We start from the raw sequence: 20,462 nt of genomic DNA on the forward strand, positions 1-20,462 counted from the left end.
CACCAGGGTAACCTGCCCGACAGGCGCTGGTCACCTGCCCGCACATCCCGCCGGTGACTTCAGCCCCTGTGCCGTACACCGTCGGTATACCGTGTACCTGTAGCTTCCTAATTAAGTAATTAATCTCGTTTGGGCCTGCCCTCGCCGAGCCCGACCTGCGGTCAGCCCATGATGCGTGCACAGCGCCGTAGTGCGCTTGCTCAGTGATGCGCGCGCGCGCCGCAGGTGATCGAGGCGCCGCAAGGCAAGTAAATTCACGAAATTGGGCATAATCAGACAAAATCAGACAGCCCAGACAAGATAGCGGCTACATAAAAACTAAAATGAGTTATTTCGACTATTTACACAAGTTTGACTCGTTTAGGGTCGGCATCGGTGGCCGCGGCAGTCCCGGGAGCGAGCGCACGTCGACCGACGCTTCGGGCGCGCAAGGTGGGCGGGTGCCGATCGCGATCGCGCGGGCTCGGACAACTCCGGTGGTCACCCGGGCGGGCTACCGCTTCGGGCGCGACCCCTAGCAACGGGCCGTGTACGCAGGTGGTGACCTCGGTCGCTGGCGACAGGGGTCACCAGCGAGGTGACCAGGGCCAAGTGGCACCCCGGCGTATACTCTATGTAACCTCGCTCGGGCTTACGTAAGTTAACCGCCCTTTTCAGTAGCCTAATACTTTGTGGCGTCCCGGTAACGTCCGCGGGGCCAGCTTGGCCTCCCTTGCGTACCATCACCACAATGGCTCGCTTTGCCCCATGCAACCCGCGGGCAGAGTAACATGTGTGGCGAATGACGCTGTCACCTATACTCCATCCACCGACTACCGTCCGTGAGCTTGCCAGACGTCCGGACATCCGCTATTTTGACTCTTTCAAGCTAAGCCTTCCGGCATGTAGCAGGTCAGCATCCATGACATCTCTCTACGTTTGTTTGAAATTGACCACATTTCCCCGGGACTACTATGCATATTGTCCCTTCAGTGTTCCGAAGTGCGATGACTCGCACTAGGTCAGTGGGTTCGTCCTTGTGCTCTCTAAGTCTGCGAATCGCACAATTTTAGCTCGGGAGAGAAAAGTTCATTAAACCCTGATCTGAGGTTCTTTGCCATTGCAATATTGAAGAGGTGCACACCGTGACCATATGCTGCCTGTGACATCGATGTGTCGCATAATTTAGAAAGTCGGTCACCAACGGCTCGATATCCGGCATATTCTGCCCAAATGTCTTGACTTGCATCGTCAACTGACGCGATCCTATAAGCCTCGACGCAGCGTACCTTTTCTCTGCAGCCGGCTAGTGGCCCTTCATGGTGCTCGAAGAAAGTTCGAAATGCTAGCCGATAGTCCCGTTTCTGACTATTCAATATCTTCGCCTATCGTCCCAGTCATCTTGCATCTTGATCGTGACATCGTCAGTAAACATTCTCAGCGATTATTACTGTTCAGGACTCTCCATTTTAGGTATCAAACGGTGCATGAGAATACTGCCCTCAACACTTATCGTACCCAAAGCGAAGCTTCAACTTCGTGACCCATATCTCGCATGGAAGCATCTCGCATGGAAGCATCCCGCATGCTCAACGCCTCAAGCCTCAGGTCCTGCATGGGCGTTTAACGTAGTACTGTACAAGCTACTCCTGACCCTCATCAGATGTAGCGGAAAGTACCTGGCGGTCCGATCGGTCATGCGCGCGGTTCAGCTTCGGTGCACGTATGTCCGCCAAAATCTTCGGTGTTATTACATCGCGCACGCTTAGGAGTAGCTTGCTCGCCGTTGCACGCGTTCAAGCATCTCATCGTCCTGTGCTTATCGCGCATGATCTTCGGACGCACAATAGTCGGGATTGCAGCGCATGTCTGTGGTCATGTTGTGCAGATGGTCTGTCGTGGCTCGTAGGGACGCGTCTGCGACGGCCAGATATATACCGTCCCCTCGCTCTACAGTGCGTCCCACAGCAAGCCTTCCAATATGCGTTGGCTGACTGCCTTCTCGGCTCTAGCAGCGTCCTCCGTTCCCTTTGCCCATGCCGTGAGCTCACAGGCTTACACGTGGAAGAATGTCAAGATTGGGGGCGGTGGAGGCTTCGTTCCCAGCATTGTCTTCAATCCCTCCCAGCAAGGCCTCGCATATGCTCGTACCGATATTGGTGGCGCCTACAAGCTCAACTCGGACGATACGTGGACGCCCCTCCTCGACTTTGTCGACAACGCAAGGTGGAACTACTGGGGCGTAGACGCGCTTGCGACCGACCCGGTAGACCCAGACCGCCTGTACCTGGTATGACATGGCACACCTCCAGCCTATGCCGTCTACTGAATGGTGTATTTAGGCGACGGGAATGTACACCAACTCCTGGGACCCGAACAACGGCCAGGTTCTGATATCGACCGACCAAGGCCAGACTTTCACACCATCTCCTTTGCCCTTCAAGGTGGGAGGCAACATGCCCGGACGTGGCATGGGCGAGGTACTTTTGATGTACTAACTGTGATGCAAATATCTCAGTATATTTTGTAGCGACTTGCAGTTGACCCCAACAGCAATAATGTTCTGTTCTTCGGCGCTCGCAGTGGGAACGGACTATGGAAAAGTACCGATTACGGGCAGAGTTGGGCTAAAGTCTCGAGTCTTCCTGATGTTGGTGGGTAATACTGAGGACGCTACGATGGGTGCTTTTAACTAATGTGCATTCCAGGTACATACGTACCCGATCCCACGGATACAAGCGGATACAACAGCGACAAGATCGGCGTTTCCTTTGTCACTTTCGACTCTACGTCCGGATCCTCTGGAAATGCTACTCCTCGTATCTTCGTAGGAGTTGCCACGAACACTTCGAGCAATCTCTTCATGTCCAACGACGCAGGGTCCACATGTTTGTGATGCTTCTCTCTAACCTGCCATATACGCTGACATGATTTCGTAGGGTCTGCCCTCCCGGGCACAAACTCGTCTTGGATGGCTCATAAGGGCGTTCTCTCCCCCGCGGAGAAGGCGCTTTACATCTCCACTTCCGACGGTGCTGGACCATATGACGGAACTCTCGTATGAAACACGCTCTAGTCTTTGCAAAATCGTACTAACCGGTCCTATAGGGAGCCGTATACAAGTACAACATCACTTCTGGAACAATGGAGAACATCACACCTGTCTCTGGAAGTAAGTAGATGACCATGTCTCTTGAGCCAGAACACTTAGTTGATTCTCATACAGGCAACCTTTATTTCGGATTTGGGTACGACCTCGCATGGCCAAAATCGACAAATGTGCTGATTCTTATACAGAGGTCTTGCAGTTGATCTGCAGAATCCCGGTACTGTCATGGTCGCGGCACTTAACTGTTGGTGGCCCGACGGCCAGGTCTTCCGTAGCACAGACGGCGGTAACACCTGGACAAGTCTCTGGGATTGGGCCTCGTATCCAACCATGAACAGGTACTACACGTACGACGACTCACTGGCCCCCTGGTTGGGTCCAGACGGCACAGCCGACAGCATCGTCACTCAGATCGGTTGGATGATGGAAGCCCTCGCTATCGACCCCTTCGACTCGAACCATTGGCTGTACGGCACCGGTGCCACCATCTATGGCGGTCATGACCTGCTCAAGTGGGACACCGTTCGCAATGTTACCCTCGAATCGCTCGCAGACGGTATCGAAGAAACGTCTGCACAGGCCCTTCTCTCTCCACCGACTGGTCCGACATTACTCAGTGGCGTCTTGGATGAAGAGGGTGCGTAAACCACTGTTCTTGTCCGCAGTAATTATGGACTCGTCGTGATAGGTTTCGCCCACACCAACCTGGACCAGGCGCCTTCTGCAGAGTTTGCTCCTGCTACTGGTACTGGCGTCACCGGTCTGGATTATGCCGGAAACGATCCCCAAACCGTTGTGCGAGTTGGCAACGGCGACTCGTACGTTTTATTATCACGTTTTAACTATACGTACCAATTCGCATTAGTACGGATGGACCGCAGGCTGCTATCAGCAACGATGCTGGAAATACCTGGTGAGTTCACCTGGTGCTGCTTCAATACGTAGTACGTGCTAACCCTTGTATGCAAGGGCTCTCGATTATGGTTCCCCATCGGGTGTGTCGGGCGGTAAGGTCGCGATCTCTGCAAGTGGTGACACCGTCCTCTGGAGCTCGTCGGCCAACGGTGTCCAAGTCTCTCAGTACACCAATGCCTTCAGCGTTGTCTCTTCCCTCCCAGCCGGTGCGGCCATTGCATCTGACAAGAAGATCGACTCGATCTTCTACGCCGGCTCAGGCAATCAGTTTTACCTCTCAACAGACGGTGGCAAGACGTTCACCAAACAAGCAACTCTCGGTACTTCGAGCTCTACTTCCACTGTTATTGCGAACCCCGGAGTTACCGGTGATGTCTGGGTGTCGACAGACACGGGTCTCTTCCACTCGATAAATAACGGTACTTCATTTTCCGCCGTCTCCGGAGTCTCCCAGGTGCGCATGTCCTGATAAACTGGTGCCCCAGCGGGCTGATTGTATGCGCAGGCTTGGTCCATCTCTTTCGGTGCCCCAGCGAGCACAGGAGGCTATCCCGCCCTGTTCGCTATCGCAGATATTTCCGGTGTCGTCGGCTACTTCAGGTCTGACGACGCAGGCACCAACTGGGTGCAGATCAACGACGCCGCACACGGATTCGGCTCGGCCAGTGCCAATGTTATCGCCGGCGATCCGCGCATCTACGGGCGGTAGGTTGTCGCTACCCGCTGAGATCCATCTATGCTGACGTGGATCATAGTGCCTATGTCGGAACTAACGGTCGCGGCATCTTCTACGGCGATACTGCGGGCGCTGCGTCGTCGTCCACCGCCTCATCGACCTCCACTCGCAGCACGTCTGCATCTTCGAGTGCACATTCGTCTACTGTATCGTCCTCCGCCTCACATACGACCTCCACAAGTGCAAGCTCTAGCTCTCACTCTAGCAGCGCCTCCAGTACATCTTCGACACCGTCATCCACTGGCGCCCTGCAGACTGCTTACGGTCAGTGCGGAGGCCAGGGATGGACCGGGCCCACTGCATGTGTCGGTGAGCACCTCGTCTCATTTTTCCCACCATGGATATTTACGAATTTCGTGTGCACAACAGCCGGATACACTTGCACCAGTACGAACCCTTGTGAGTATCAGAACTCCCTACGCTTACCGCCTTTTGCTGACCTCTTCGGCAGATTACTCCCAGTGCGTGCCCACTTGAGGTGTTTCAGAACAACGAGGGATCGAGAACCGTCGTCCGGGGTTCCTGTGACAACACACCTTCACGTAAAACTAAATTCATTCTCGGCGTTTCGGGCGAACGCACACGCAACGGCACGGGGATGTTCACCTCGCTAGGGTTATTGATCAGTCAACAAAGCTGCGAACTACTCTACGTACATGATGTGAGATATGATGGATAGTAGTGATGCAAATTACGAAGGGCTATGATAAATTACCAACACCGCCGAAAGCTGAGGTGGAGGCCGTCTATGAGCGTCATACCCGCTCGTCGTCCTTTTGCATTAGCCTCTTTCCAATGCCCTGAAGAATACAAGACTTAAGTGAAACGAGTCTACACAGCGCCTGCAATTGTAACGTACCTCGAAGCAAGCAATCATGACACCGCAGGCAGGAGCAATCTTTGCTATTCGAGGCATAATTCCCGCGTAGAGAGCAGAAATGCCTTCCGTCCGAACAATCTCCTTCAGGACGGAGATCATCCCTACAGCTTTTGTCACTCCTGCTTCTCCGGACATGACGAGCGCTTGTCGGCGGGTCTTCAGCACGTCAAACGGCGAGGTCGTCAGAGCAGCGGTCGTTCCACTTAAGGCCCCGCTTACGAAGGCGACACTGGCACCTTCGTAACCCGCGCTGTTGAGTGTCCGTTTGCATAGCTCGTACCCTGCCCAGTACAGACCGCTGAATGGGACGTCGCGCCATAGCGTCGCTCCCAAACCTCGCCAAAGATGCAAATTCCCATGCTGCCGCACAAGTGCGCCTATCGAGGCGAGGGTAGAGCGGAGCGTATGTGGTGTGTCTGGTGAGATTGGGGTGCTCTGGAGGTTGGTGCGGATGAGCTCAAGGGGTGAGACGACCGTGGTGATTAACGTCCGTGCAGCGATACCGGCAGTAAGTGGGACGACAGCTGATGGCAGGAGGGGCGGCAGCGTGACGTTCAGCAGATGGTCGTATGTGAGCATATAGCACGTTGAGGACGGGACACCAATCATCCTGTTTAAAGAACAAAATTATAACAATCAAGAATGAGATGCTATTTTGTCCGCGCGGAGAATATGCAAGACTCACAGAGTCGTTCCAGCACCTTTCCACAAACCCGGAATGCCCTCTGCGCGCCAGACATGCCGGAATGCGTCAAAGAATCCGTTCACACGTTCTGTCCGAAACATGCCATGGTCCCAAACACAAACGACCTCTCCCTCGAAGGCACGCATAGATACCGTTGACATTCTCCGTATGCACGGAGTGTTCGCAGGCTGACAGCACACATTTGGAGGTGGTCGGGGGAACAGAGGTTGAGGTCGTGCCGGCTGGGTCTGCAAACGCGTTTTTACGACATCAAAGGGGGTCACTTTGGGGCATAGTTAGACTAGTATCTCGAGCATATCTGATAATTACTCACTCGTGAGAGCCGTTACAGTTGAGCCCGTCGCAGCCGCGACGAGCTTTGCATGTTGGGGCTCCATGGAGAGTGATTCGTCAAGGACGCTTACAAGGAAGAGTCGCTCTGTGCCGTAGGTTAGCAGGTACCCGAGTCCGTAGGCGGCAGTGTAGAGAAGGAGGGAGGAGGAGGGAGGAGGACAGAGGACAGATTCCGCCCGAGGGAGTCAAGCGGCAGGACGTTTGCCGGAGTGCGTCACATTTCTCTCCCGCCGCTTATCAGATAGCTTTCATCTGTCACGTGACTTCCCCGACACGCCGACACCGCCCGCATGGGATCGAGGATTGTTACTTTACTTTACCATATTGCGACGAGCTCGAGCCCAGTCTATACAGTCGAAGTAGTTACATGACCAGTCCAGAAGCCACATGATAGTCCCAGATGTAATGTGCTAAAGCGCGCCGCGTCCAAACTGCGAGATGGACTTCGTCCGACCGCGGGAGTTGTAGATGTCGAATCGTCCTAACACTCCTCAACAGCCCTTGCAATATCGAACTCTAGCCCTAGCGCTCTCAGGAATCCCCTTTCCTCGCGGTCTTCCAGATCGTGTCCGGCGCTGCCGGTCTCATCCTCCGACATGGCTCCGATAGAGCTACCAAGAGTAGCGTCTCCGTTGAGAATATCCATGTGGATAGCGTGTAGAGGCGTGTCAACAGAGTCGGAGGAGACCAAATCATCCGTGGTTGTCGTTGTCGATCTGGTAGAGTCGGGAACGTGCGCGAAACTTATGGTGTCCAAGGCAGCATCTGGATCGTATTCTGCGCATCCTACGGGCGACCCGACACTCTGCTGCTGTTGCCAGCGTCGCAAGTACTCGGCCTTCTTCTGGGGGGTCAGGCCTTTGAGTAGTGTACTCAGTGTCTTCCCTGGGCGAGCGCTATTTCCAAGCAGGTCGTGTGGTAAGCTAGGGACCGGAGGAACCGGAGAACCAAGCGCTTTGGACGCTCGCTTGGTAAAGGAGAACCCTCGGCGTCGTCGCTTCGCAGGGTTCTGGAGGTTGCTGTCCTTCCTTCTGGCTGCGTCACTCAAGTCTCTGGATGAGTGGAACGCCGAGGTGGCGCTACCTTTGCGCATACTGTCGCCGAGGGAAGGGGGACAAAGGTCACTCGTGCTGCCGTTGATAACCTCGAAATCCTCTTCCTCAGGAGGAGCCCCAGTAGTGAGTGCCTCATATTCACGCTCGACAGTGGCCTGATACAGGGGTCGATCGGTCGGGATGGTCGGGATGGTCGGACGAGGAAGTATCGTATTCTTCAACATCTCGAGACGGTACTTGCTCTCCGATGAAAAGAGCCTATCAGACTTGGTACATGCGTTCGGTCCAGCCATAGCGGGAGACGAACTACTACGAGTGCGGTGAGGTCCTGCCGACGGGGGTTCGCTTGATGCACCGGACAGCTGAGCGTTTGGAGACGGAAGCACCTGTAGTCCAGAGGGCTGTCTGGATTGCGGCCCTCTAGAAAACCAAGGAACTGTTCCGGACTGCACATTGTCGTTCCCGGAGAATGGCTGCCCAAAAGAGGGCCTGGGATCCATCGCTAGGAACGAGGTGGGTCGCAAAGGCTGGGGATGGGACACTTGGTGCTCTCTGGCATGGGCCGGCATGGACTTGCGACGTTGATTCTGTAGCAGCTTGTCCCTGCTTTTGCTCTTATGCTTCGGCGAGGGAATGGGATGTTCCTGACGCTCAATTTGAACCTCGAGTTATGTGGTATATTGAAGGTAAATCGATCCATACCGACTTGTACTCGACAGCGGTAATAGCTGTCGTGGTCGTTATGCCAATACCAGAGCCTGCTTGTCTAGTTCGCACACCAAAGGCTTTCTTGATCTTCTCACCAAACACCTTGAGCTTTGCAAAGAATTCGCCTTGACGGCTTGGTTGCTCTTGGCTGTCCCACCCGCGACGACAGTTGATACAGGCTTACCGCAAGACGTCGTTCGAGTCGGTGATTGCATGTCGCCTCGAGACTGCCTGGATCCCAAATCACCTCTCAGGCCGTAGACGCCCTCGTGGTCGTACCCAAGGCTGAGCGTGTTTGTAGATATGTTCAGAGAGGAAGACGACTGCCTATATGTGCGACCTCTGGCTGTGGCAACAGAGAGAAAGGCCTCATGGTCGACGACAGAGCCCGCGGCGAGGTCTGAGACAAAAGATGTCGGAATCGAGCGTACCGAGTTTGTGTCGGGAACGTTGTCGGCGGAGATAGCAAAGGCGTCCATGTCCACAGCGCTCGGAGCAAGTTCCTGGGTTATGCCATGTCTCCTCGATGTTCGAGGACGGAGGCTCAATTCAGGACCATGATCCTCGTCAGAGGGAAGGACAGGAGAGTCTGCATCGACGCCATGGGTAGACGATTCGAAGGTGGACGAGTCATGCACATCTTGAGGGCTGCAATCAAGAATAGGAAAGAAGCTTTGGGCGAAGTCTGTTGACACAGGGATAGGTGGAAGTTCGGACAACGCAGGAGAGACCACGCTCGGCACAGTTGATGCAGTAGAAATTTGTTTTCGAGCCAGCTCATGGGACCCGGTGCGAGGTACATGTTCGAAGGTGCTAAAGTATGACGCCGCCGAGTCAGGTGAAAACGCAAGTGTGTGCGTCGGCAAAGACAGAGGCAAGCGCAGCGGAGGCGAAATAGAAGCGGATCCGGTATTTGATGTGGCGCGTACATCTTCGACAAGATACGAGTTTTCTCTAAGAAGCGGACCGATGTGGCCACAGGATGTGGACAGAGGATGGGAGACCGAATTGCGCCAAGATGAAGGACATTGCTTAGAGACTGGAGATAGCGACTCGACAGGAGAAAGCGTTTCCGGCGTAGCTAGGGTGGGGGATGCGGAGTTAGACTGGCAGTATGTTGTCAGTAAGAGCAAGGGAAGCGCAATTCGACAAGGTGTAACGCACGGCTCCTTCTGTAAAAGAGGAGATATATGAGCTTGCCGACATGCTAGGCGTCACTAGTGTCGGCTGCGAGATGGACGGGCGTGAGTTCAAAGATTCGGAGATACGGCGGTGAAAATCCGCAACGTAGTCAAGATTTGAGAGTGTTTGCTCTTCAAGACGATCTTGGTTCGGGGTTCTGCGATTAAAGTGGGTAGACGGCTCTTGCATGAGTGTCATATCTTGGCTCGAGCCGTCCGGCCAAGCACCAGGGAAGAACGGCGTAGACGACTTGCGTCCGGGGCGTCGCCAGCGCAGGGGCGAACTCGCAAACGACATGGTGGTGGTCCAAGGAAAAGACACAACGTCAGCATCGTCGAGTCCCTCGGCGGATGGCTTCGATTAGCGTGCCTTCAAAGTATGTCAGTTTCCTTTCTGAGGCGCCTTCGATAAGCGCGATGGCAAGGCAAGGATAGTCGTCGTGATCAAACGATCGCAATATTTGCAAGAACAATAGAAACTGCACGGCTGAATATCGTGACCGCTGTCTATGACTGAAGATCGCAGGAGTTGTCGACCGTGACTCTAAGCCCATCTAGTACATCTAAGCCCCAGAAACCCTTAGAGTCCGAGATAGTCTAGAGTGTGCCCTTGACGACCTTGCTAACGCACTCCGAGAAGTAGTCGATGTTATGTCCGTTGAGACCAGCCATGGAGATGCGGCCGTCAGCAGTCAAGTAAATATGCGCCTTCTCAGCCAGAGCTTTGGTTTGAGGTTGGCTCAGACCAGTGTAGCTAGATATGGCATGAGCGGAGCATGTTGCGAACGCACTAGCAGATTACTCACCTGAACATGCCGATTTGGCTCTTGATGTGACCCCATTCGCTGGGAGTGCCAAGCGCAACAAGATTGTTGTAGAGACGATCGCGCATGCTAATAATGCGGTTCGCCATGTGCTTGACTTCACCCTCCCACTCCTGGTAGAGCTTCTGGTTGTTCAGGATGGTGGCCGCGATGCGAGCGCCGTGGAGAGGCGGGTTGGAGTACATAGGACGGACGATGATCTTCAGTTGAGACTCGACGCGAGCCTTCTCTTCGGGATCGGCGGCAACAATGGAAAAGGCACCGACACGCTCGCCGTAAAGACCCATGTTCTTCGCGAAAGACTGAGAAACGACGACTTGGTGACCCTGAGCCACGAAGTGCCGGACAGCGAAGGCATCACGGCTGAAGTCGCCAGAAGAGAAGCCTTGGTAGGCCATGTCAAAGAAGGGGAAAAGCTGCTTCTCTTTGACAACTTCGGAGATTTCCTTCCACTGCTCGGGGGTGGGGTCAATGCCGGTCGGGTTGTGTGCGCAAGCGTGGAAAAGGACGATAGACTTCTCGGGCATATTCTAAGAATACGATCATCAGTATAACCCCCACCCACTGGTAGACCACATGACGCACTTTCAGGTCCTCCTTTAGACCAGCGAGGTCGAGGCCGACCGTCTTCTTATCGAAATAGCGATACTGCTTGACCTCGAGACCAGAGTCGCGGAATATGGGAGTGTGGTTGCCCCATGACGGGGAAGGGATATAGATAGTCTTTGCGTGGGGATAAAAGCGGCCAAGGAACGCGCCACCAATGCGGAGTGCACCCGTACCAGAGATAGCTTGCGTGACAGCAACCTGCGAACAGAAGTGAGGAAGGAGTAACCAATGGCATGAAGACCACGCACAGAGTTGCCTGCCAGAGGAGCACTGTCCCCACCGTAGGCCAGCTTAACGGCTGCTTTGGTGAACTCCGCAAGACCAGTAATGGGGAGGTATTCCTTGTCCGGCTGACCGGACTCGATGATCTGCTCGGCCTTCTTCACAGAGTTGAGGACATAGGGTTTGCCATTCTCATCGCGGTAGGCACCGACGCCGAGATTGATTTTGCGGGAGTCCTTGTCGGCCTTGAAGGCCTCAGTCACACCTAAGAATGCGCAAATTAGTGGGAGACCGTGTGTATTGTGAGAAAGAAGTTAGGCAAGGTGGTGCCTTGAAGCCTGGCCGGATCGCGGCCTCAACGGCCTTGAATGGGCAGCGGGGATCCTAGCTTCCACTTCGCCGACGTTCCCAAACGCAGCAAGCGAAATGACACGCACCGAGAATAGGATCCGGGGGACCTGCTGGAACAGCGGACCACGTAGACAGAGCTGCGGCGCGACGCAGACTCAGAGGAGCTGAACGAGTGAGGGGGCGAGAAATGGCCTGCATTTTCTGAATGAGGTTGTCAAGAATCGAGCGAACACGATGAAGAGACGTTTTTATATGCTGCCAGGCGGTAGACCGAGGCAATAGACCGGGCGAGTCCCGCCGAGCCGTTCCGCGGGCTGATGCTAGTTGAGACAGAGCGGGGATTTGAGTGGGTTAGGGTTAGGGATAGTCAGGTTAGGGCTGGAGATCTGCAATCCGATTTCAAGGACAGGCTTGATTCAAAGCCGATACAAAGTCCCTGCGAGTCAGACTCGTACACTATACCCTTGACTCCCTCCCGCTCGCCATGGCTGGCACCCAGGAGATCAAAATCGCCGACAATGCACCCGAGGCGTAAATATCATGTACAAGTGTCTAGCTTTCGTCCTCTCACTTAGATGCCTCGCATCTTTAGTGTCTCCGGCGTCCCCACTGAGGGCTCTGCGGCTGCTGAGCAGGGCCCGTCTAAGAACGAGCTAAAAAAGCGCGCCAAAGACGCAGAGAAGGCTAAAAAGGCTGCTGAGAAAGCAGCTAAGCAGAAAGAGCTCGAGGCACAGAAAGCTGCTGCTGATGAGGTACGAGACGCGTTTACAGATTTGTAGTCTCTTGTTGACCCAACTTCGTAGGATTACGCCGTTGCAAGTTACGGCAAAGAATCTCTCAACCAATCGCAATCGCGTCCCCGCCGTCAGCGCGTACAGATTTGTTCCCTCAACCCCAGCATGGACGGAGAGACCGTCCTTCTTCGTGCCCGGGTGCAAACTTCCCGTGCACAGGGCAACAAGATGGTGTTCTTAAACTTGCGTCAACGTACTGACTCGGTTCAGGCGCTTCTTATAGTGACTCCGGAGAAAGTTAGCAAGCAAATGGTTAAGTGGGCGGCTAGTTTGCAGGATGAGAGCATTGTCCTAGTCGAAGGTGCCGTAAAGAAGAGTCCAGAGGTTATCAAGAGCGCGTCCGTTGGTGACGTCGAACTTCACCTCTCCAAGGTTAGCACACCGTACATTTTCCCATGATGTCTGCTGATGTCCCTGCTAGATATATCTCATCTCCGGTCTTGATGGTCGCCTGCCGTTCACCGTTGAGGATGCCAACCGTCCTGAGGCCGAAATTGCCGCTAACGAGGACGTACAATACAAGCGTGTTCTGCTCGACACCCGCCTTGATAATCGTATCATTGACCTTCGGGTATGCCTCACTTTAGTCCTGGAGATCAACTAGCTTACCACTACCGACAGACGCAAACAAACCAAGCTGTATTCAAGCTTCAGCATGTCATTGGGCACCTTTTCCGCGATTTCTTGGAGTCAAAGGGATTCATCGAGATCCATAGTCCTAAGCTACAGGGTGCCGCGACGGAGTCTGGAGCGTCGGTCTTCAAGGTCAACTACTTCAAGGGCATGTACATGGCTTGGAGCCCGTCTTCTTCCACAGCTCTCATTGTATCTGTTCACAGGCAGTGCTTTCCTCGCTCAATCTCCACAGCTCGCCAAGCAGATGGCCATCGCAGCGGATTTCGAGCGTGTTTACGAGATTGGTCCTGTCTTCCGCGCGGAGAACTCGAATACTCACCGACACATGACCGAGTTCGTCGGCCTTGATCTTGAGATGGCCATCGAGGAACATTACCATGAAGTCATGGAATTGCTCGACGACCTCTTCAAGCACATGTTCCGCAGCCTACGCGACCGGTACAAGAACGAGATTGAAGTCGTCCGCGAAGCGTTCCCTGCTGACGAGTTCAAATGGCGTGAGGGATCTGAAGGTACTCTGAAGCTGACCTTCAAAGAAGCTGTGGACTTTCTGGTTGAGGACGGTGTCCCAAAGGAGACCCTGGACGATATCGAGTGAGCAAGGCTGTCCGTCCCCATTACTCGTATTTGAGCTAACCTCCTACTAGCACAGAGAATGAGAAGCGTCTCGGACGAATCGTGAAGGCCAAGTATGATACCGACTACTTTATTATCGACAAATTTCCCATGGCCCTCCGTCCCTTCTACACCATGCCTGACCCTGAAGACCCGGTATGTGAATTAATTGAGACGCATATGGTTTGTATTTATTCTGACCCTGCAGACACTTTCAAACTCGTATGACTTCTTCATGCGTGGCGAGGAGATCTTGTCTGGTGCACAACGTATCCATGATCCTGCTCTCCTCACTGAGAAGATGAAGGAGAAAGGAATTGACCCTGCGTCAATGGCTTCCTACGTGGATGCCTTCAGGATGGGATGCCCGCCACACGGTGGAGGAGGCATCGGCCTTGAGCGTGTTTTGATGCTGTTCCTCAAGCTGAACAACATTCGTCGTGCCTCTCTCTTCCCGAGAGACCCCAAGCGTCTTGAGCCTTAGATCCGTATTCGAACCCGGCCTGATATGTAAACTGGTAACATTGTACTAGATATACGCTTTGCTAGAGCTCCGGTCAGCCCGTTCGGCCGTCAGCCTCAAAATAAATGCTCTATTTAGATGGCTCGTCAGTTTGAATACTGCTCTTCAGCCTGCACCTCCGTCCGCAGCCCAAGTACAGCCGCGCTTTCGCTCCTTACTCGATACCCGACATTCCGACCTATGCCGCTCTTTACTCGTATCACGACCGACTCTAAACACTGTCCTTACGTCCTCCCATTCTGCGAAACGAGCCTTGGACCGGGACCAGCGATCATGAACGCGGCGAGCGCGAAAGGGAACATGCAATACAACGACCCCTCTCTCCGAAACCCAAACGCCGCTTTGGACAAGTACGACCATCGCATGGCTCCCGAGATGATCGTTGGCGCGATCTTCGTCGCTATTCTGGTCTCATTTGCCATCGGGCTTTGGATCGCCCTCGACAAGAATCTTCGCGCAAGACTCCGACGGTGGATGACGTGCGGGTGGAGGAAGGAGGATAACGGGACGCGTTCGGCGGAGAACTCGCTCGGAGTCCAATCTAACATGTCGAGGATCAGTACGACATCGATGGAGGAAGACCTCGAGAGCGCAATGAGGATGCCGCTGCATCGCCCACATGTCAGCCATATGCCGAGCCCGCTGCGACAGAACACAACGGAGACGAAGAGTCTTAGTCCGCTGTTAGCTCAAATAGCGCCTCTTCCTGCACTCTCAGTGTCGTAGCTCACCGCTGCATCAATATTTCTGTCGTCCTGTATGTACATAGCATTGGTCTCCTCTTCGTCGTCGCATTCGCCTTGCATCTCTGTAGCCCCAAATCGTCTACTTATAACTCAATCCGCATCACTCTCCGTCCAGATACATTTGCTCAAGATAGAGAGTATTGCTGCGACAAAAGTAAAGATGTAGATATCGAGAAGTGACATGATAAGTGGTGTGGGTAACCTACTACAGTGACAGTAATTCCAAACCGGCATTCAACGTCCACACTACGCACTATATAGAAATACATACACACAGTATAACGAAAGTAAACGGTTATACCTCCGTACCACAAGGTATAGCAGCCAAATGTGCCAGTACCGAGGTACATGTTATGAACGCCGCTCACGACGACGACTCCGTCTCTCTGAACGAGTGCCGAGCGATGGCCCAATAATGGAGGGCAGAGTGCCGCGTTCCAACGCCGCCGCGATAATCTCGGCAGGGAGGTCGAGCTGCACTCCGTCCTGATAGGCGTAGGCGTCCAAAGGCGAATATGCGGGAGGCTCGCGGTCTGGGATGTCCGCAGATGCCATCGTTGCAGAATTGGAAGATGCGAGCGCCTGTAGATGAATGTCTCGAACGTCCGGAGTAGGCGGGTCAGGGCTTATCGGGGATTCGGGAGGAGGGTGAACCTGAATGGCGAGTTCGGGACCTGAACAGGACGAGCGCGAACCCGTCCGCGCATGAGTGAACGTGAACGGTTGTCGGCGAGGCGTATTGAACAAATTCGCACCTGGCGCTCGCGGCGGCAGAGGAGAACGCGACCGCGACCGTGAAGACTCGCGAGAAGACGACTGTGATCTCACCGAACCGTCTCCCTGAGTCGGAGACGCGGGAATATTGGAATTTGGCGCAGTGTGGAATGGCATGTCCGTAGGTGATATGTATCTCCGCGCGGTGGATGGTCCGGGGCCAGGGGAGGTAATGGTTCCGTCTGATTCTTCGTCGATAGGCGTAATAGGCGGTGGAGGCGTGTCAGGAGGGGTAGGGGACGCAACCGGAGTCGATGAGAGAGGAGAAGACGCCAGTGGGGTCGTGGTAGACAACGCACTCCTTGGCCTCCGAGAGCGGTGAGAACGGCGAGACCGAGAGGACGCGGCAGCCGGTGAACCGACAGCGCTAGGCAAAGGAGTGACCTCTCCTCCGGCGGCGAGCAAGATACTGCCTCGCTCGCTACCATAAGGCGGAGGAGGCGCAAGTGTGCCAGAGCTCGGTGCCAGACCCCATTTCTTCACGTTCGCCTCTATGAAGACGAAACCTGATTGCCCAAAATTGATGTGAACGCTGCACGGTCCATCTGCGCCCACAGTCGGAAATAGGTTGTAGCTATTGAAACCGACGTAGGCGTCCTCAAGTTTCCGACCGTTCTTCGTAAAAAAGACCGTCCCCGTCCGGGGTCTGTACCCAACCCCGAGCACGTCGCCTTCTTTTAACGCTGGGCCGCATGACGTCGCGGTGAAGGGCCAGTTATGAGACTTGTCACCACTGGAGTGGTAACCGACCGAATATTTGCTAAACCCTGGGAGGCGGAACGACGGATACGGTTTCGTAGCGAGGCCCACAGCAACGTTGGTTGTCGTGGGAAGATCAAACATCTTGACCTCCCAGTAATATACCTCATTGAGCTTGGGGAGGGGTAAATTGGACTGTACAGACGTGGTTGATGATGGATCCGGAAGGAAAGTTATTTCTGTCCGAGCATGGACCAGCATGGAGTTGAGTGCCTCAAAGTCGGGTTCGAACGACCACGCTGAGACGCCCTTCTCCTGTATCGACAGGAACTGGGACAACGTGATATCTGTCGGGAGCGAGTTGGGAGGATACTGTAGCTGGTACTCTGCGCGAGATGACGCTGTCAGTCTGAGGCTGAATCTCACGAGATGGCTGCATACGTTTTGCTCTCTGATACATCCGCCTTTCATTCTCATTCGCGCTCTCGAGCCAGCGAGATTCTACACCCTCGAACCCACCCTCTCCCTCGACCATATCCTCTCTGCTCATATCTATTGGACCATCGTGGTCTCGAAGCATGATGCCGCGACGTCGTCTGAGAATAATGACGCATACCAGGAAGAGCAGGAGGAGGAAGAAAAACGTCGAAAGCACGATAAGGAGAGGCAGAAGGATGTAGAACGCATCGCGTGGTGGCGTTGGTTGCGGGTTAAGACCGTCCGGACGGCCATCTGTCCGCGGTGGGCTTGAAAGCAAGATGTTCGAGAGCTTGCGGAGGTTTGCGAGTGTATGGGAGTCGGACGGGCCGTCCCACATGTTGCGAACGTCTAACAGCTCCTCCACCGTCATCGCCAGGTACGAAGAGGAAAATCAAGAGAAGTCCAAAGTAAAATACAGACTGAGAAAGCACTGTGGAGAGCGAGACGAGGGAAAGAGAAAGCGCGAGTGGGGTAATCGCTGAGACGCAGCTGGCTGGAGCGGCTGGGACAGAGGTAAGCCAGTGCCGCCATCACGGCAGCCTCCGGGAGCGTCACTCGCCCCGACTCAGCATAGCCCTGCATTCGAAATGTTTCCTTCAGGTAGCGAACAGATCTGTGCTGTGCTCTTGGAAACGTCTCTGCATGCAGCGAACAACTTGAAAACACTCTGGGCCAGCTTTTTTGCTGCTGCAGCGGGCTGCAGCCGGGTAGCTGCCAAATTATTACGTAACACAGCAGATCCCTTGAGCGTGTCCCTAAAGCGCCGGACGCTGGTAGAACACTGTCCGCCGCCAGACTCAGTGCACACTGCATGGCTATTTGTCTCCGATGAACGCTACTCTCTCTCCAAGCACCTCGCCCAAAATCAAGCGTAAAATATCTGTCAAACGACCCCGCGCAGGCTCACATGTCCCGCCCCTGACTCAGGAAAGCCATGACGCTGCCCTCCACGCAATCCGCTCCTACCTCAGAGGCCACACTACCTACGATTCCTTTCCAGTTAGCTTCCGCATGATTGTCCTCGATGCGAGGCTAGAAGTTAGAAAGGCTCTGCAGTGTCTGTTGTCCAATGGTGTGTGTAGTCTTCCATCATCGTGCGCTCGATCTCATCTGCCGTTAGGTGTTGTATCTGCACCACTCTGGAACAGCGAACAATCACGCTTTGCGGGCATGTTCACCGTATCTGATATTATTCACCTGATTCAGTACTACTACAAATCGTCTACCTATGAGGGTGCTGCTGCCGACGTAGAGACTTTACGGTTAGAGTCACTGCGGGGTGAGTCGCACCAGGCCACCATCTTGTGTCCAGGTTAGCTCAACGCTTAGTAGATATTGAGAAAGAGCTAGGTGTAGAGCCCCCACCGCTTCTCAGAGAACATCCATCCGCCACATTGTACGATGCTTCCAAACGGCTCATACAAACTCATGCCCGGCGACTGCCCTTGCTCGACAATGATTCGGAGACAGGACATGAAGTCGTTATTTCGGTGCTAACCCAGTACCGTCTCCTCAAATTCGTGTCTATCAACGTGAGTCCTGCATTCTTGCCCCCATCTTACGAACTCACCCTTGGTTCAGTGTGCCAGGGAAATAACGCTGTTGCATATGCCGTTGCGCAAATTGGGCATTGGCACATATGTTGCGAATTGGCGGCCAACCGTCGAGAGTAGCCCGGATGGAAATCCCTTCTATCCTATATCCACCGCCAGCATGACAACCCCGGTGTTCGACGTTGTCCACATGTTTTCCGAACGGGGCATCTCTGCCGTTCCTATAGTGGACGAGAACGGCATCGTCGTCAATTTGTACGAGACCGTGGATGTAATTGTGAGCAGTGCTGTATCTTACGCGGGCTACTGCTGATTCTTCTCTTCAGACACTCGTGCGTCTCGGAGCATATCAGGCACTCGATCTTACTATCTCGGAGGCTCTCAATCAACGCTCTCCAGATTTCCCTGGAGTTGTCATATGTACAGCTTCTGATTCATTGGCGACCCTCATGCAGCTAATCAAGAAGCGACGAGTGCATCGCTTGGTGGTCGTTGAAGGCGAGGTACGGGTCCTCGTGTCATCCACAGCGCTGATATTTGCCTTACTTATAATATCAGGAAGAAGAGAGGAAAGGCGGAAAGAAGGGTCGTCTTTTGGGTATCATCACTCTTAGCGATGTTCTAAGATACATTATTGGTGAGACTGCGATTGGCGAGGTGGTCGAACCACCAGAAGAACCCACGCCTGCACGCGTGCCCACACCTCAGGAGAAGCTGGATGCTCAGGAGCAGGGGCGGTTGCAGGAGCCTTCGGGAGAGGCTCAACATCAGTCTGAAGCAGAAGCGAGCTAGCACCGTTCACATTTCGCTTTTCTGCTTCGCGTTTACAGTCTCGGTATGACTGACATGTAATTCTAGTACCCGCATACGCTGCGATCGTTGGATACCACTGTACTCATATCAGCTTTTCATATGTCGTGTTATGTTTTGTCGCGCTGTTGGGGATCTCAATATAACTGTACATCCATTACCGCTATCCGCCTGTCGATGTGGTGTAGTCGAGTGCGATTCAGGCTCATCAGGTACTAGAAAGCCAGCTCGCTCGGGCGTCTCCGTACCTCCGTTCTTACCACCACTCATTTCTCTACCACTCTTCGGTACTCCCGTTTCGTACGCTCACGATGGACTCGCTGATACCGTTCACGACGTCTGGGTCGCTCGTGGATTGCGTCGACAGTACGTCTGTCACCAACATCCGCAGTGCCGTACCACCCACCCATACAACCCTCTTGCCTTGAACCATCTATACTCGGAAAATTATGCGTCGCTCCCTGCGATACGCTTCCGGATATGCCCTTGCCTCTCCATATGCCATATCTATAGGAAAGATGCTCGTGGTCCTCAGAGATGGTAGAAAGCTGCATGGGGTGCTGAGGTCGTACGATCAGTTTGGTGAATTTTATCTGGCACTCCTTAGGACGCGCGCTCTTTGCAAGCGTGCTAACAAGTCTATTTGGCAGCAAACCTGGTTCTTGAAGACACAGTAGAACGTATATACCATCAGGACGTATACGCAGAGATGAAACGCGGACTGTACCTCATCAGAGGGGAGAACGTGGTTCTGCTTGGCGAGATTGTATGCTCCTTCCTCATATCCGACCACGTAGATTGGTCCACTGATGACCCGTTTAGGATCTTGATCAAGAGGATGACGTGCCTCTTAAACAAGTAGACTGGGAGACTCTCGAGCCGTATCATCAGAAAGATATCGCAGACAAGAAGGCGCGAGACGAGCTGAAGGCGAACGTTCTCTTCGAGAAACGTGGCTTCTGTAAAGAGGGCGGCGAAGGCGATGGCTACTGAGCAGTACGACCTCAAGCGTTCACTACATCTTGTCGACTTTATCTCTCCTGGGATTAGTTGAGCAGGGCTACAGTCTACCTGTGGTAGAATGTTGCATCATGTGATGCACCGGCCAGATTCATTACACCGCGAGCCCTATACTCATACATACACACTGCTGTAACACCTTCCTACTTGTTGCTTTCGTTTTAACATTGCAATTGACGCCGCCAATACTAGTTCACGGCTATT

General features: G+C 53.9%; 8 protein-coding genes across 8 annotated transcripts; 5 read left to right on the forward strand and 3 right to left on the reverse strand.

The window, feature by feature from the left end:
* The first annotated feature begins 1,847 nt into the window (after nucleotides 1-1,847).
* On the forward strand, nucleotides 1,848-6,760 carry PHACADRAFT_247272 (glycoside hydrolase family 74 protein). Its single transcript, XM_007390369.1, has 19 exons — nucleotides 1,848-1,930; nucleotides 1,961-2,269; nucleotides 2,322-2,459; nucleotides 2,510-2,633; nucleotides 2,688-2,867; nucleotides 2,919-3,037; nucleotides 3,088-3,151; nucleotides 3,206-3,227; nucleotides 3,277-3,725; nucleotides 3,777-3,906; nucleotides 3,954-4,001; nucleotides 4,058-4,457; nucleotides 4,509-4,708; nucleotides 4,759-5,048; nucleotides 5,109-5,138; nucleotides 5,191-5,539; nucleotides 5,599-6,229; nucleotides 6,305-6,587; nucleotides 6,639-6,760. Exons 2-16 carry the CDS (start codon nucleotides 1,961-1,963, stop codon nucleotides 5,214-5,216), a joined length of 2,529 nt encoding a protein of 842 aa, XP_007390431.1. The 5' UTR covers nucleotides 1,848-1,930; the 3' UTR covers nucleotides 5,217-5,539; nucleotides 5,599-6,229; nucleotides 6,305-6,587; nucleotides 6,639-6,760.
* A 1,583-nt stretch (nucleotides 6,761-8,343) lies between these two features.
* On the reverse strand, nucleotides 8,344-8,955 carry PHACADRAFT_247278 (uncharacterized protein). Its single transcript, XM_007390370.1, has 2 exons — nucleotides 8,553-8,955; nucleotides 8,344-8,529 (listed from the first exon to the last, which is right to left on the reverse strand). The coding sequence occupies exons 1-2, from the start codon at nucleotides 8,898-8,900 to the stop codon at nucleotides 8,365-8,367; spliced, it is 513 nt and encodes a 170-aa protein (XP_007390432.1). The 5' UTR covers nucleotides 8,901-8,955; the 3' UTR covers nucleotides 8,344-8,364.
* A 666-nt stretch (nucleotides 8,956-9,621) lies between these two features.
* Nucleotides 9,622-11,885, reverse strand: PHACADRAFT_134034 (uncharacterized protein). The gene is made up of 5 exons (XM_007390371.1): nucleotides 11,695-11,885; nucleotides 11,284-11,522; nucleotides 11,012-11,233; nucleotides 10,409-10,956; nucleotides 9,622-10,356 (listed from the first exon to the last, which is right to left on the reverse strand). Exons 1-5 carry the CDS (start codon nucleotides 11,804-11,806, stop codon nucleotides 10,200-10,202), a joined length of 1,278 nt encoding a protein of 425 aa, XP_007390433.1. The 5' UTR covers nucleotides 11,807-11,885; the 3' UTR covers nucleotides 9,622-10,199.
* Nucleotides 11,886-12,083: 198 nt separating this feature from the next.
* Nucleotides 12,084-14,259, forward strand: PHACADRAFT_247281 (uncharacterized protein). Its single transcript, XM_007390372.1, has 8 exons — nucleotides 12,084-12,139; nucleotides 12,201-12,360; nucleotides 12,412-12,774; nucleotides 12,824-12,973; nucleotides 13,024-13,183; nucleotides 13,242-13,632; nucleotides 13,686-13,809; nucleotides 13,862-14,259. Exons 1-8 carry the CDS (start codon nucleotides 12,093-12,095, stop codon nucleotides 14,135-14,137), a joined length of 1,671 nt encoding a protein of 556 aa, XP_007390434.1. The 5' UTR covers nucleotides 12,084-12,092; the 3' UTR covers nucleotides 14,138-14,259.
* A 125-nt stretch (nucleotides 14,260-14,384) lies between these two features.
* On the forward strand, nucleotides 14,385-14,957 carry PHACADRAFT_247284 (uncharacterized protein). The gene has a single exon (XM_007390373.1). It carries the CDS (start codon nucleotides 14,450-14,452, stop codon nucleotides 14,900-14,902), a length of 453 nt encoding a protein of 150 aa, XP_007390435.1. The 5' UTR covers nucleotides 14,385-14,449; the 3' UTR covers nucleotides 14,903-14,957.
* Nucleotides 14,958-15,035: 78 nt separating this feature from the next.
* On the reverse strand, nucleotides 15,036-17,332 carry PHACADRAFT_247285 (uncharacterized protein). Its single transcript, XM_007390374.1, has 2 exons — nucleotides 16,837-17,332; nucleotides 15,036-16,781 (listed from the first exon to the last, which is right to left on the reverse strand). Exons 1-2 carry the CDS (start codon nucleotides 17,243-17,245, stop codon nucleotides 15,274-15,276), a joined length of 1,917 nt encoding a protein of 638 aa, XP_007390436.1. The 5' UTR covers nucleotides 17,246-17,332; the 3' UTR covers nucleotides 15,036-15,273.
* Nucleotides 17,333-17,690: 358 nt separating this feature from the next.
* Nucleotides 17,691-19,384, forward strand: PHACADRAFT_247286 (uncharacterized protein). The gene is made up of 6 exons (XM_007390375.1): nucleotides 17,691-17,947; nucleotides 17,996-18,154; nucleotides 18,208-18,407; nucleotides 18,457-18,705; nucleotides 18,755-18,931; nucleotides 18,987-19,384. The coding sequence occupies exons 1-6, from the start codon at nucleotides 17,704-17,706 to the stop codon at nucleotides 19,218-19,220; spliced, it is 1,263 nt and encodes a 420-aa protein (XP_007390437.1). The 5' UTR covers nucleotides 17,691-17,703; the 3' UTR covers nucleotides 19,221-19,384.
* A 170-nt stretch (nucleotides 19,385-19,554) lies between these two features.
* Nucleotides 19,555-20,453, forward strand: PHACADRAFT_247289 (uncharacterized protein). The gene is made up of 4 exons (XM_007390376.1): nucleotides 19,555-19,604; nucleotides 19,752-19,820; nucleotides 19,889-20,004; nucleotides 20,061-20,453. Exons 2-4 carry the CDS (start codon nucleotides 19,757-19,759, stop codon nucleotides 20,229-20,231), a joined length of 351 nt encoding a protein of 116 aa, XP_007390438.1. The 5' UTR covers nucleotides 19,555-19,604; nucleotides 19,752-19,756; the 3' UTR covers nucleotides 20,232-20,453.
* Nucleotides 20,454-20,462: the final 9 nt, after the last annotated feature.

The sequence above is a fragment of the Phanerochaete carnosa genome (genome assembly GCF_000300595.1).
Source record: "Phanerochaete carnosa HHB-10118-sp unplaced genomic scaffold PHACAscaffold_1, whole genome shotgun sequence".
In the NCBI taxonomy this organism is placed as follows: domain Eukaryota; kingdom Fungi; phylum Basidiomycota; class Agaricomycetes; order Polyporales; family Phanerochaetaceae; genus Phanerochaete; species Phanerochaete carnosa.